Source organism: Hylaeus volcanicus, chromosome 1 (assembly GCF_026283585.1).
Source record: "Hylaeus volcanicus isolate JK05 chromosome 1, UHH_iyHylVolc1.0_haploid, whole genome shotgun sequence".
In the NCBI taxonomy this organism is placed as follows: Eukaryota; Metazoa; Arthropoda; class Insecta; order Hymenoptera; family Colletidae; genus Hylaeus; species Hylaeus volcanicus.
In genome coordinates, this window is record NC_071976.1 from 6,417,281 (window position 1) to 6,432,120 (window position 14,840).

Genomic DNA, 14,840 nt, shown 5'->3' on the forward strand with positions numbered 1-14,840 from the left:
GACGCGATTAAACGTTTTTAATAATTTTATTAGAAACTGTACGTCCCTTCGAGACGTCATCAGGAAGCCCAGTGGCTCATCGCTACGTTATTATGCTCAATTCCCGTCTAAATTTAGTTTCCCTCGCCTACTCGCGAAACTGGGCTAACAATATCGTCCACACGTTTTTCTAGACTCTCTTACACTTTGAGTGTAGCACTAAATCTAGCTTGTCCCAGTTAAGTCTTTAGCCTCGTTCATTGCAAAGTGTTTATTAATTAAGTGTTTCTTAATTGCGGCATGCGTCCGGCGCACTTGTCTCGCGATGAAACGCGAGCATCCCCTATGTGTCACGGACTTCCACGAAATTCGCGTGCTCGAACTTGTTCCCAGTTCCCATTGATCTTCGCCGACTTTGAAGATATTGAAGTCTCGGCATTCTAGGAATCTTCATTAAAACGTTTTGTGAAACACGATCACGCGATTACATAAGAAAACGACATACGTATGCACTGGTACCGATTGGTACTATTTGATAGCTAACAGAAGTTCTTTTTTTTGTACTTGTATAGTAAAAAGCATGAAGACTGTATAAGGAGTTCCAACTGTGTAGTGTAGAAGTGTTATCAAAATCCCGAGCTTGAAGTTATGAATATTTCTACAACTCGCGGTGCTAGTGCGCACAGACTACGACATAGTGGTAGAAATATTCATAACTTAAAGCTCGGGATTTTGATAACAGTTTTCTAGTAACTTTCGTACGGAGTTGGATCTCCTTATACAGTCTTCATGGTAAAAAGAATCCTATACAATTTATTAGAGAGTCATTATTCTGGTGAAACTTTGGGTCAGAGGTGGTTGATGGGACTTACGGGTATGGTGAGTTTGCTGTGAAACATCTTCGATATCGAGATATCGCCATCCACTTTAATTGGTCCTCGAGGCTTCGCAGCTAACGCTCCAGCGTGCTCGCAGTCGACGTAGACCATCACTTTGTCCCTGATGATACCGACGTTAATTTTGTGCCAGTTCTTGTCAAACATCTGTTCCGATCGAACGTTTCATCAAATTTTCCTCGTAGAGTACTCAGCTCCAAGAAAAGATGTGCGATATAAGAAATAGTACGTGAAAAAGAAAAAAATAGGAGACCAATCGCACATCTAAACTTGAAGGACATTAAAGAACAGCAACTGAAAGTCAAGCTTTTGCTTTCTCTTATACTATGTATTACATAGAGTAGCCTAATTATATTTAATTTTAACACTAAATCTATCAAGTCAAAGATCAAATTTTTCCGTGGTTTCTTATATAAAATATATCAATCATACACAATTGTTCCATGTATTATTCAATCTGATAACAAGTTTAAATATTTTTTTATTCGGTTGAGAAAGGTCTCTGTAAGACCAATAAAATACCAGTAGGTTTAGTGATAATATATCTACTTCAAATTCAATTTTCTTTAAGGGGGCATTTCACTGTGAACGCACAAAAAAAGCATATTTTCAATCATTTTTGTCTCAAGAACTATTGCATGAAATTGAATGAATGTTTTCCCCCTTAAAGGTATGATTAAGGAAAGTAAATAACAATTTTTTTTTTTTTGGTAAAAAATATTTCGTCATTTGTTTACAAAATAATATGCATGTACGCCAAAAGAATAGTCACACCTATGGTCGGAACCTCCACTTATTTATTTCATCGAAAATAAACAAAATGGCAGCGTTTCTTGTGACAGAGAGCAAAAAAACACTTTTTCTGTACCGTAAACCAGGTGAAATTGTAAGTAAAAATCAAAATATCAACTACTTGGAGGTTCCGACCATAGGTGTGACGACATAGTTTAATAAACTTTTTCGATTTTCTCTTTCAGATTACCAGGAGATCCAAAATCACTTTCTTTTTGCACACATGCATATTATTTTGTAAATAAATGACGAAATATTTTTTACCAAAAAAAAAAAATTTTGATTTACTTTCCTTAATCATACCTTTAAGGGGGAAAAACATTCATTCAATTTTATGCAATAGTTCTTGAGAAAAAAATGATTGAAAATATGCTTTTTTTTGTGCGTTCACAGCGAAATGCCCCCTTAAGTTAAATCGACACTCGACATCTCGCCTCTCGTTGACCCAATTGTAAAGCGAACGAAATTCGCACGCGGCAAAAACACGCTGAAATCTCCGGAAATCGAGCGCATCCCGACTACTTAAACTCGAGCGCTGTCGAGCCGGGTCCCGTTTAAAGCGCGCACCACTTAAAAGTGTCATCGACGATCGCGGGATAATTAAAAACGGTCTACGAGAGGGCTATTACCGATACGCACTTGAAAACGAAATCCCGCTGGGGTTGTCGAGCCCGATCCTTTGTCGAACGGTGATTGCGTGGGCGTATAAATTACAGCTTTGTCGGGGCACGTGAATACATGTCACGGGGCCCTTGCGTGAATGTCGCATGAAATAATTTAGATCAGGTTTTCAAACTCGTGTGTTCCGAGGGTCGATTCGCTTGTTGCCTGAGGCAATGTTTGCGACTTATTTATTTCGATAATTAAAGAGTTTAAACTCTGCTAAGTAACTTGATGAAAACGAGGGATGATTAGAAGGAGACGTAACAAGAGGTTGTTCACCTCGAGACAAGGAATGGATTATGATATTGTGATTTTGGATTATTATAAGCAACATTCCAAGCACATTTTACACCTTGGTACAGGGTGAAGCTGAATTAGGCTGGATTGGGCCGGTCAAATCTGTCCCTAAACCAAATTACACGTGGGATGAGTCACTCGATAGTTTATTCAAAAGAAAATTAAACATCATTTCGAGCGAGTGTCACTCTACGAGGCCACAGGTTCGGTTCTCTTCTCCACCAGATTGAGACGGGTTATACCTTCGGTCGAGTCTCATAACAATTATCAATGGGTGAAGTTCATTTTAATTTCTCACAACAGTTATCGATGACAGAAATTTATTTCGATCGCTCATAACAGTTATCAACGAGAGAAGTTCATTTCGAAGGATTATAATCCTTATTTGTAACCAATACGATTTTAGTCGATGAAATACTTGTTAAACCATGATTTTTTTTCTTTTTACTCGTAAGACCAAAGCTAACATTATTTTCTTATTACTCATTCAAATTTGTATATTTTTTGTCGTATTTTGATGAAAGTATATGCAATATATCGGCGAGATTTTCCTGATAAAAATGGCACCAAACACGATGCAATTCAGGCAACTTCAAGTTTCGTTTACGATATGCAATATTTGTATAATATTAATACTTGATTTTGTGAGCCAGTAACCGATTAGAAAGTCTGTTCGAAAACAGGAAACAGATTGTAAAATTCTTGCCAGGAGATAATTAGGCCCTATGGAAAACCTAGGTAACTTTTGTAGCTATGTGGACCTGATACCCGACTTTTCAAAAATTCATTTGTACTTGATTGTACCATCAATAGTTTCGTTTGTACCTTCATCAATGGGTAGTATGAACAAGTGTTAATGTTATAAAAAAAATACCTATTACTTATCATAAGCGAAATTCAAAATTGTCTGAATTGCGTCGTGTTTGATGCAATTTTTATCAGAAAAATCTCGCCAATATATTGCATATATTTTCATCAAGGTACAACAAAAAAAGCATAAAAACTTGGATGAATATTAAGGAACTAATATTAATTACGGTTACGCATATTAACCCTTTGGAGTATTTGTCGACTGGTGATCGTAAACGGCCGTTTGCTTTCGAGCATTTCCAAGCATGGAGGGGATGCGGATCGCCCGAATCCATAAAATAACATCAGTTTCACAGGAGTACGAACATCGTAGATGTTCGCCGGCATGTTAGCGACATTAGGAACACCCTTGCGAACGTTTTTAGACTATGTTCTTGTTCGTGTTCGCCGCAGTGTGGAGCCTGGGTTACATTTTTCGAGGTGCCTTTGCTTCTCACCTCTCTGGTACTCGCAGCACTTGTCGATCAACGCGTTGTCAAACTTCGCATTCCTTGTAACGACAAAGCGCAACGATGCCATTTATAAACAGAGACCATAACTGTTACGAGTAAAAAGAAAAAAAATCATGGTTTAACAAGTATTTCATCGACTAAAATCGTATTGGTTACAAATAAGGATTATAATCCTTCGAAATGAACTTCTCTCGTTGATAACTGTTATGAGCGATCGAAATAAATTTCTGTCATCGATAACTGTTGCGAGAAATTAAAATGAACTTCACTCATTGATAATTGTTATGTACAGGGATGTTCCCTCATATTGCGACTCGACCGAAGGTATAACCCGTCTCAATCTGGTGGAGAAGAGAACCGAACCTGTGGCCTCGTAGAGTGACACTCGCTCGAAATGATGTTTAATTTTCTTTTGAATAAACTATCGAGTGACTCATCCCACGTGTAATTTGGTTTAGGGATAGATTTGACCGGCCCAATCCAGCCTAATTCAGCTTCACCCTGTACTAAGGTGTAAAATGTGCTTGGAATATTGTTTAATCAACGATAGAACATTCTATCGTTCTATCGAGACAAACTATGCTCAAGCTCAACGGCGTTCCAAGATCGTCGGCAAAGATAAAGCGCGGTCAGCCGAGCGTAGGCGTCTTCTCGGATGTGAACGCTCGCGTCTAGAACAATGTATAAGAGCCGTAGACGTAACGATTTATTTCTATGCAAAGTAAGCAACGCGCTGTCTGCTCTATTGCGTAAACAGCAGTGCTTCAGAAATTCCAATTGCTTCTGTTGTAATTCAACGTATGCACTAGAACGCGAAAAGCTCATTTATCTTTCTGTACCTTTTCCAGGCAGGGTTGCGAGTAATTAATTACTTTTAAAATTAATTTCCGTCTTTAATTGACAATTAATTACAAACAATGTAATTAAAAATTATTTAATTAAAATTGAATTGAGCAGAGTTAATCGAAAGTCGTTTAATTGACGATTGATACGAGCGAATTTAATCGAAAGTCGTCCAATTGACGATTGATATGAGCAAATTTAATCGAAGATATTTAATTGACGATTGATATGAGCAAATTTAATCGAAGATATTTAATTAACGAGTACTTTAAGCTGCTTTATGTTTTTAGTATATTATTTTAACTTATACCTATGGTATATATATGTTTTATTTTGTCGTCATTGAATAAGAATACATATTTGTTCTTATTTACGTTATAAATTATTTATTCATAGAATTACCTTAACACATACATTATTATATGTACAAGCAACTCATTTTGATGAGGGTAATGGTACTTTGTATATTACATTTGTCGCTACAAATTGGTTTATATATATGTTTATTTATGTGTTACTTATATAATTCATTGAATTTTAAATGTCTTTTAACATTGAAGATATAAACAAATCGTCAATTAAATGATTTTGAATTAATTCTGCTTAAAGTAATCGTCAATTAAATGGCTTTGAATTAATTCTGCTTAAAGTAATCGTCAATTAAATATCTTCGATTAAATTTGCTCGTATCAATCGTCAATTGGACGACTTTCGATTAAATTCGCTCGTATCAATCGTCAATTAAACGACTTTCGATTAACTCTGCTCAATTCAATTTTAATTAAATAATTTTTAATTACATTTATTCAAAATATTTATTGATTAAGTTGATTGAATTAAATTTGTTTAAATCAATTATTTAATTAAAAAATGGTAATTGATTATTATTTAAACCCTGTTTCCAGGTACGTGACAGAGGTGTAAATGTACAAGTGCAAATAGTATATGGGTGTAGTCAGGTTTTTGTAGTACCTCATACTTTGTTTAGTTTTCTTGATAAATCAATTCCTTTTCTTTCGTCGCTGTAGAAATATAATAATAGAAATGTTTTGTTTTGGGCCGTTAGGATATATCGTTTGAACCGATCCCGAATAAAACGAACTTTCCCGTTTTGTCGAGTGGCACGAAAAATGAAAGGTGATGGATCACGTGAATCTACTCACACGATCAGCTACGAACGACATCGTCTGCAGCTCCCCATCCTCGCCTTTCATGGAGACGTCCAGGGTGAGAGTTTTGGGGTTCACCGCGATTAAGAATTGGGGCTGTCCATCCGCGTCGACGATTCTGATAATATGCCAAGTGTACTTTGGCAGTTTCCTGGCTCTGAGCGTGCAGACTATGCTAAATTCCTCTGGCAGCCCGTTTGGAAGTATGCTCCTGGCGCAGGGAGAAAAACAAATTCACTATAGACGGTTCCAGCCTTCGAATGTGGGGTGCTACCGAATCATACTTCGTTGGCAAGGTCACGTCGCTCTCTCTCTCCAATCTGTAGGCAGTCTGCATTCGATTGCTACCTCTGACTCGCGTCACGCTCGCGTAATGCGCCTCCAGAAGATCGAGTTTCAGCTTGCTGATGAAATCGAACGTCTGAAGGTCGTCCTCGCGTTTGTGACCCTCGCATGGTCCCCGAAATGAGTTCGTGCTCGTTTCGTCCCCCGAAGCATGTTCTACGAAGATCAACAACACTTGTACAGATGTTCAGCCAAGCTTTCAAGCTTTCTATTCTACGAGGGTCGTTCAGAAGGTAAGTTTAACGGTCTAATTACGCTGTGAAAGAGTGGTCAAAACACAAAAACAAGGTCATTTTTAAAATTGTCAGACAATTTTTTATTTTTCTACGTAATCGCCACATCTTTCGATACATTTCATATAACTAGTAACAAGCTTTTGAATTCCCAAGGCGTAATGACTTTCGTCCACTTTGCGTCCGCTGTAGGGCTGTTCAGGTATCCGAACAAATCAAGTCGAGTTGGACTCGCTACGAAAACGCTACTAAACACTATGTAAATCGAACTATTTTTAACAAAGATAGGCAAAAAGCGTACAAATCACATTTTTTCCGTATAATTTCCTTCTAAATAACTTGAATTGTATCGCGTATGGTACCATTTTCATCGGGATAACATAAGGAATCGATTGGTAATGCATCCATTAAGATCCGATAAGAAATACGGAAAATGATGGTCGGCCTTCTTTGGGTCTAGTTTGCTACGTCTTTTTTATGATACCATCGTTGCCCGGCGGCGGACTAACGTGTATACTCGGAAAAGCTTGAAACCATTCGAGTTGCCCGGTTCCTTCGGGCCGCTTGGTTTTTTCGGACCGCTCGATTCTATTCGGGTAGCTTGAAAAATTCAAGTTACTTGGTTTCTTTCGGGTAGCTTGAATCTTTCAAGCTACTCGGTTTCTTCAACGACTCGGCTCGGCTCGGAAATCGGATCCCGGTTTGATTCGGCTTGAAAGCCGCTTGAATATTCGGTCTTTCCGGCAGCTCCAGACCGCTGGTCGTCCTTCGCGCTCTTCATCGTGCAACTCTTCGCGGCCATTTAGGAACGCTGTTCGCCAACGCGTAACCATCTGCAGGCTCATGCATTTATCGCCGTAAACGGAACACAATTCTCGATAAATTTCTGTGGCTGTGAAGTTTTCAGCGGTAAAAAAACGTATTATACTACGCGGTTCACACTTGGACGCAAATTTTAACGTAATCGCCATTATAAAATGTTACAAAACACGCGACAATCGACCGACCAGAGTCTACGACACACGAAACTGATCAAAATAAATGAGAGAACATGTTCCTAAAATTTTGTAGTTCTACCTTCTCACCAACACCAGCGCTAACATCGTTAAACTTACTTTCTGAACGACCCTCGTAAATACAATAACAGAAACGAACTTGTCGTTTCTGTTATTGGTGTCAAAAGGTGGCTGAACTATATAATTATGCAATAAAACCTGCATAACAGAAGTGATAGCGCTCAATGACATCGTTAGAAAGAAATGCCCTATTGTTACACAACTCGATATGCTTGAGTCATTCAACAATCAAGACGTGCCTTGATGGCTTCATTCTCACGAACGTATAAACTGATGTTGCGCAAACATGATCTAGTAATCGTTGTTGTATTCCGCTTGATTCGTTACTTTATTATTATTAAACAAGTACAACGTCGAGCGAAACTGAACGAAGTTAACAAAGGTATACGCGTGGTACTGGCTATAGATCCTCGTATCGAGACGGTTCGGACAAATCTGTGTTCAAAGGGAAAAGTAGCGGGCTTTATAGGTTCGGGAAAGATAGAAAATGGAAGGATAGGAATTATCTTAAGTTTAATGGTCAGCAAAGGAAAGGTAGCGAGGTCGAGGTCCGTGATGACTAGTCAGGATGAAATCATCAGAAGGAAGAAATTTGGAATGTTTGCTGCTGGAGTTTGACGGAGGACGAGAAGAAGACAGAGTCATCTTAACTGAAGCTAATACAAAGATTATGTTGGCATACAATATCGTACCTTGGTTTCCAACCATTCAATACGTGCACTTTTATAGGACGAACCGTTATTCGAAAAACTTTTGCCAACATCTGGTATCGTAAAATTCCCACTGGCATTATTCCAATAACGACCAGTCCAAATTTCTTTTTATTGCGGTCATGTCATAAACAATATTGCACCCGGGGTATAAACAATTGGAATAATTTGGCCACGTATTTTCCAAGTTTCAGAATTCAAGTTTACGACAAGCATGATTCGCATTTGGATGTATATTGCACGATGAATATACGTGTAAACGATATTTAAGAATATATAATTTACGTGTTTAAAATTAAAAAAAAGAAAAAGAGGACTTACGAATACGTCTGAATTGCACAAGCACGAATATCCATATTGAGAAGTACATTCGCAGTTTGTGTTATTCCTGTAGAAACAACATCTCATCAATTTTATTATCAGGCGTTGAACAAATGTAGAATAAGTTAGGTGGTCAACTAATTATTTCGATAAAGCTGCATATCATGTTAGTATTAATCAGTAATTTCAGTAGAACGTTCGAATGATTTTAATGAATATAGCAGTTGGTATCGCACGTTGTCTGAACGATTCCATGCGTTGTAAGTTGTAATGAGTATTACGACGGGATGTTGGACGTTTCTAAAAATTATATGCTGTGTGTGGGGGGGGGGGGGGCGTTAATGCTCGTTCCAGATCATCTGGATTCTTATTTGCTGCTGGAATATACAGTGGGTGTAGATAGTATTCCTACACCGATCAATTTCCAAAAAAACTATGTAAAATTGTAATTTATTAACTTGTTTTTTATAAACAATGACATTTTACATGTTCTAGGAAATCTCTAGAATAGATAGATTACAAAAAAAATAGCTATTTTTGTAAGTTGCAAAATTAACAAGAAAAAAACAATTAATCGATAGAAATATTGGAGCAATAAGTATTCGCACAACTGTTTAAAAGTACTTGGCTGGAAATTTGATGTTTTCTAATTCATAAGGAGCAATAAACTAATGTGTTTACGTTACAAACTCTACTGTAAATGGTTCGTCATAAGAATCGTACAAATACTTATTGCTTTAATACTTTTACCCACTTTTCGCATCTTTTTGTTAATTTCACGAATTATATTAACTAGTAAATGTTGTTTGGAGTATATCTATCTTAGAGACTTCCGAGAATATGTATAATATCATTGATTATAAAAAAAGAAGTTAAGAAACTACAATTTCACAGAAAAGTTTTTTGGGAAATTGATCGGTGTACGAATAACATTCTACACCCACTGTAGCAACGTTCATTACACTTTGTCAACGAAGTTGAACGATACGTAAGACTCATGCAATAACCTGCGTTATTTGTTATTATTTTTCATTTTTGTTTTGTTCACAAAACAACATATTCGAGCCTCTTTTGAACTATCGCGTGGTTTATTTATTCTGTCGCTACACATACCCATTTTACTTTGTCTATAAAATAAAGCAACTGTAGAACATAATAATATAATTTTTAATTGGTAGAATCTTCTATTTTTTAAATAAAAGGTAGCTTTTTAGAAGAAAAAAATATATCGATCCTGCCAGGATTCGAACCTGGAATCTTCTGATCCGTAGTCAGACGCGTTATCCGTTGCGCCACAGGACCATGTGGTTACAGGTCTTTATTACTGTGTTCATATGTTAGTATATTTTTAAAAATTTTATCATACAAATCAAGTTTTAACGCGTATAAAATAATAGGAAAACAATAGTGTTTCAAAAACATTATTAATGTATTAGTTTACTTCATTTAGTACCCTTTTACGTTCAAGCAATCGTTTCATAAATACTTAGTCACTGTGATTTCAAATGTTATTGTCTTCCAGCTGTGACATTCATCAAGCGATCATGGCGAAATGTGTATACTGTTTAGTCTACGGCAGGCACATTCTCAGTAAATTAAGTCATGCTAGCTATTTTGCTGAACCAGCTTGTAACGATAAACCCGTTGATTTCATTCGCCTTCCTGTTTGTAATCCATCTACATAAATTCATAATCATTGTTTCAGTTTTCTACAGTTTTCTATGCGAAATTTTGAATATATCTTCACTATATTTCCCACTTTACTTTAAAAAGTAATAATAATGAAGAAGACAGTTTTGCAGTAATAGTTATAAGGGGGTATTATCGTCTAGAAACTTCAAAAATTCGATTTTTTTTTTTTTTTGAATTTTCTTATCATTTGGGGTTTTGAGAAAGTGCTTCTAAAATACTAATTTGAAATTCGTAGAGCTCTCATAGTTACAGAGGCTTAAAGGCTGTTCACAAGTATTAGTGCTAAATGTATAGCAAACTTTAAACGCGTTTTTCTCGAAACGACATTTTTCAAGTCGGCCGCACGTTTTTCTCAAAAACTATTGGACCGACTGACTTCTAGTTTTACACACATTTCGAGGGCACCATCACCTACGGTCTGAACTAGAATTATACCTGTAGCTTGAATATTTTAGCCCTGCTCTCATATTTTAGTTGACAATTTTCCGGGAAAATTAAAGCTTAATTTTCAAACAGCTGCGATTCCGATAAAAAATTTAGTACTTACTTAATTCCAGTTCAGACGATAACTACATTCATATAGATTGAAAAGAAAATTTGTTTTTCTGTTTCAGACGACTAGAACCGCCACAGCCTGCGCGCCCGATTGAACGACCGTCTCACGCCACAACCTGCATAACAGCGCATAACTTGTATAGATTCCAATGAAGTATTTCATAAAAATTTGTGTCGTTAGTTGAAACGTGTTTTATTATGCATAAAAGAACCCTGGTACTGTAGGTTTGATAGTTTTCGCAAAATTGATTCCTAAAAATTACTGAAAAAACAAACTTCTAGACGATAATACCCCTTAATGTCTTGAAAGGTGGAATTTTGTTTGAAATAAAAAGACGTAATACTAGTTTCAGAAAAGGAAAATAATCGCGTAAATAAAACAATGGCTCGAACGACGCTGTTCGTTTACGGATTTTCTAATCGAACACTTTATTCTCCTCCCCTATTGCACTCAGCTTCCGTAGTTCAATTTCCGTAAGTTTCTGGCTGGCTTTTACGAAGATTCATTTATCATTGGTGATTCTGCGCTCGAGGAGCTCGTAAATATATTTTCGGTGTACAATGATGTAGTCTCTGCGAACTCGATATTTAGTCGATTTCTTCGATAGATATAATGATAGTAACACATTATACAAACAGATTCAATCGACATACAATTGATTACTGAAATAAAAATTACTGAAAAAACAAACTTCTAGACGACAATACCCCCTCAACTAAATAATTGAAATGTTAACGAAGACTCGTCTAAAACAGTAAAGCAACAAAACTCTGCGCTTCTTCGCTTTTTATTCAAAGGGAAGGATGAATCACACATCACAGGACGAAGGTCGCATTGCAACGACAGAGTGAGGGTATGTCACGTGCAAGAAAGCGACGTCTTGGATTGGCCAAATAAACAACCTCGTTTCTTATTGGTTAAGCGTCTGGGTCTTATCGCATCACATAACGTCCTGGTGTGGTCACGTTTCCTCTTGGGTCTATCAAATACTACTCTCGGAACTACGTTGCGTTGCAGATCAAAATAACGGTTTAATACTCAAACCAATCAGGAGATTTCGTTTTAAGTACACTCATTAAATTAGTATTGTAGTCGTGTGCGTGTAGATGAGTAAGCGTTTGGCAACACGTGTCGCTTTGAATGCTTATCTTTAACGTTGAATGTTTTTGAGTGTATTTATCGTTTTTCGCCAACATCGTGGAATGAGAACGTAGAACATTCACAAAGGATCATTACTGTAAGCAACTTAATTTTTTTTTTTTAAAGATTATTTTTATTGGTGCTTTGAAATATTATATTTGTTTGATCGTTTGGAATTTATTTTTGAAAAGATATAAATGTAAGAGGTGCTAAATTCTGTTACAAATAATGCATAGAAATCTGGATAAATAATTTTATCTTAACGTATCATCAGCTTTCCATTTACGTTACTTTATCTGAAAATATACTTTTGTTTTTCGTTTGAAGTAACTGTTTCCATTTCCTTAGGAATATAAAAGTGAATATTTCTCTCTCTCTCTCTCTCTCTCTCTCTCTCTCTCTCTCTAAAAAAAAAAAAAAATGTTCTTTCTCTCTTTCTCATACGAAACTACATACACTTTACAATAAAATAAACAAAAGAGCACGAGGTAATCTTTATTTTGAAGAAATGTATGTTGATTTAAAAAGAGTTTCCTTTAAACTGCATATTTTTTAGAGTACTCGTAAACGATACGCAAATCAATTGTAACAGAGTTAAGTAATGCAGAATAAATTTTCGATCGAAAACAATCGAAATAGTATATATAAACAAAGGAAGAACAGCAGAAACGAACATCGGTACGATGATAGATTTTCGATGTTTATTTACAGGGATCAAAGAGCATTAGGAGATGGCGCCACGTATGCAAAAAGTCTACCATAGTACTAAGGAACCAAACAGATGCACGCTGAGGTCAACTAAATGGGTTGAAACTGCTCCTCCACGGACGTACGATGCCGTTGCCTCGAGAATAAACAGGAAAAAAGAATTCTTACGCTGCATGGGACTTCAAATGAAAACATTTCGGTGTAAATATAGCACGTTCGACGGTAACCATACGAATGGAAGGTTTAATACTCCCGATGGGGTAAAGTTACGTGACTGTAGCGTCGTTATCCTGGGGGCGCCGTGTAAAACATGTGGAAAGTGTTTCAAGTGTGTTACGGACGTGAACTCGCACATGGTGAAACGACATGGTTTGTATCACGAGGCGAGGATCATCGCCTCAAACGAGACTCTATGTTCGGACGAGGACAACGATTGCATAATATTATTGGATCCATGCGAGCTGCCGATTGTCGCCGGTAGCAAGGATCCTGTGAAGCTGCAAAGGAAGTTACGCGTGACTCTGAAGATCGGGCACGAAGTCGTCTCCAAGTTGTTCGTGAAGCGCAAGTATTTGAAGACGAACAGAGTGGACACGGCGACGCAAACCGACCATCTCGCTCCTACCGAATTCGTCGCGGAGGAAAATGTCGACGAAAGTGGCGTTTCTCATATCGATCAGCCCGTATTCGATAATAGTTTCTACAAGTGTTGTAGCCAGACTATGCGTGTGGTAACCGACAAGAATCGATATTTGGCTGGTAACATTGTAGCAAGCACGGAGACCGAATGCGGGGAAAGTGCAGCGCAAATGGGAACTACCATATTGGACAGGCTGACGAAATCATGCGCAATCACGAGCGACGAGAGCAGCGCTATTCGTGACATTCCGTCGAAAGTGGTGACGTTTGAACCGGATGTCACGTGTATATACAAGCAACGTAAACCGTCCTCGCGAGATGCTATCTCAGATACGAATCGCGATAGCAATCAAAGGCATACGACTGATTCGATCGTATTTGAGGACACAAGCGACGATTCGGCGCACGAATCTTATCTGAATCCCATTTTAATGTCTTGCAACGTGGATGGCATTCGTAGGTCCACTATCGCGCAGTCGTGTCAAATGGACATGAATGGAAACGAACGACATACGGATGTTGCGACTGCCATGAAGCAAATGGACATAGTGAAGATGATAAAGGTGATAATGCCCCCCATAATCGTGCCAATAATCGCGCCACAGAGTATTACTTCGACCGTAAATCTAAGATCATCGCGACAACAACATCCGAGACACGCGAACGAAAGGAACAGCTCCGACGACGAGGTGCAGGAGGTCCTGCGAATCGTCAGAGGACGCGACTCCGCGGAACAGATCAACCACGAGTCGCCTAATCGTCTCGAACAGGAACTGCTGGTCCATAACGCAGTCACAGATATGATCAGAAGACAGGACTGGGTGGTAGAAAAGGACGAGCAGTTGACGAAGAAGAGGAAACGGGTAGCGAAAACGGATGTCAAGTCTATCACACACGACGCGCCAACGAAGAAACGAAGCAGAGATCAGCCGAATTCGAAGAATAATATTGTCACAAACGCAACGGGGGATGGGTACCATTCGAATTCAAAGAAACCATTCGCCAACGCTGAGAAAAGTCGCGACGACGTTCTGTGCATATCGGACAGCGTCAAGGAGAACATGATTAATTGCAACAAGATTAATAATCTTTCCTCGGAGATGTTGAAACACTACGGTATCACCTACTGCAACGAGGGACACGAGATTAACAACAATACGGAAACGATGCAAGAATCCGTTAGTCTCTATGCTGGAGATGATAGGAGTGATAAACCAACCGTTATAGATCTAGTCAATGACAACGATGAATAGACACTGGTTAGAAACAACGCGCCCTGGAGTGATCGACGAGTATAGTTTTATAACGAGTCATAAGTAATTAACATTTTCTTGTGCCAACAAGCCTATACAAAATGCTATAACAGAGTTTGATACTGAAACGAGGTCGGCCCGTTATGTTTGTTTCTTCAATTACGTTGAGATCGACTTCTATTACTAATTAATTTTCAACGAAAATT

General features: G+C 37.8%; 2 protein-coding genes and 1 non-coding gene across 6 annotated transcripts in view; 1 reads left to right on the top strand and 2 right to left on the bottom strand.

Annotated features, from left to right (window-relative positions):
* Window positions 1-14,840, bottom strand: part of LOC128872718 (collagen alpha-2(IX) chain-like) — a 29,052-nt gene that overhangs the window by 10,054 nt on the left and 4,158 nt on the right. For all 4 annotated transcript variants that reach the window (XM_054115903.1, XM_054115990.1, XM_054115818.1 and 1 more), the window contains exons 2-5: window positions 8,647-8,713; window positions 6,246-6,462; window positions 5,956-6,172; window positions 852-1,022 (exon numbers count right to left, since the gene is read on the bottom strand). In XM_054115903.1, coding sequence (XP_053971878.1) covers window positions 852-1,022; window positions 5,956-6,172; window positions 6,246-6,462; window positions 8,647-8,695 — 654 coding nt within the window. In that variant the 5' untranslated portion in view covers window positions 8,696-8,713. The remainder of the gene's footprint in view (window positions 1-851; window positions 1,023-5,955; window positions 6,173-6,245; window positions 6,463-8,646; window positions 8,714-14,840) is intronic.
* Window positions 9,876-9,948, bottom strand: Trnar-acg (transfer RNA arginine (anticodon ACG)). Its single transcript has one exon. It is a non-coding gene; the product is annotated as a tRNA-Arg (tRNA).
* Window positions 11,719-14,834, top strand: LOC128873233 (uncharacterized). The gene is made up of 2 exons (XM_054116681.1): window positions 11,719-12,131; window positions 12,746-14,834. Exon 2 carries the CDS (start codon window positions 12,766-12,768, stop codon window positions 14,632-14,634), a length of 1,869 nt encoding a protein of 622 aa, XP_053972656.1. The 5' UTR covers window positions 11,719-12,131; window positions 12,746-12,765; the 3' UTR covers window positions 14,635-14,834.

Bases quoted from the DNA above. Each gene is read 5' to 3' on its own strand.
- LOC128873233 (XM_054116681.1), top strand. From the start codon at position 12,766: ATGGCGCCACGTATGCAAAAAGTCTACCATAGTACTAAGGAACCAAAC.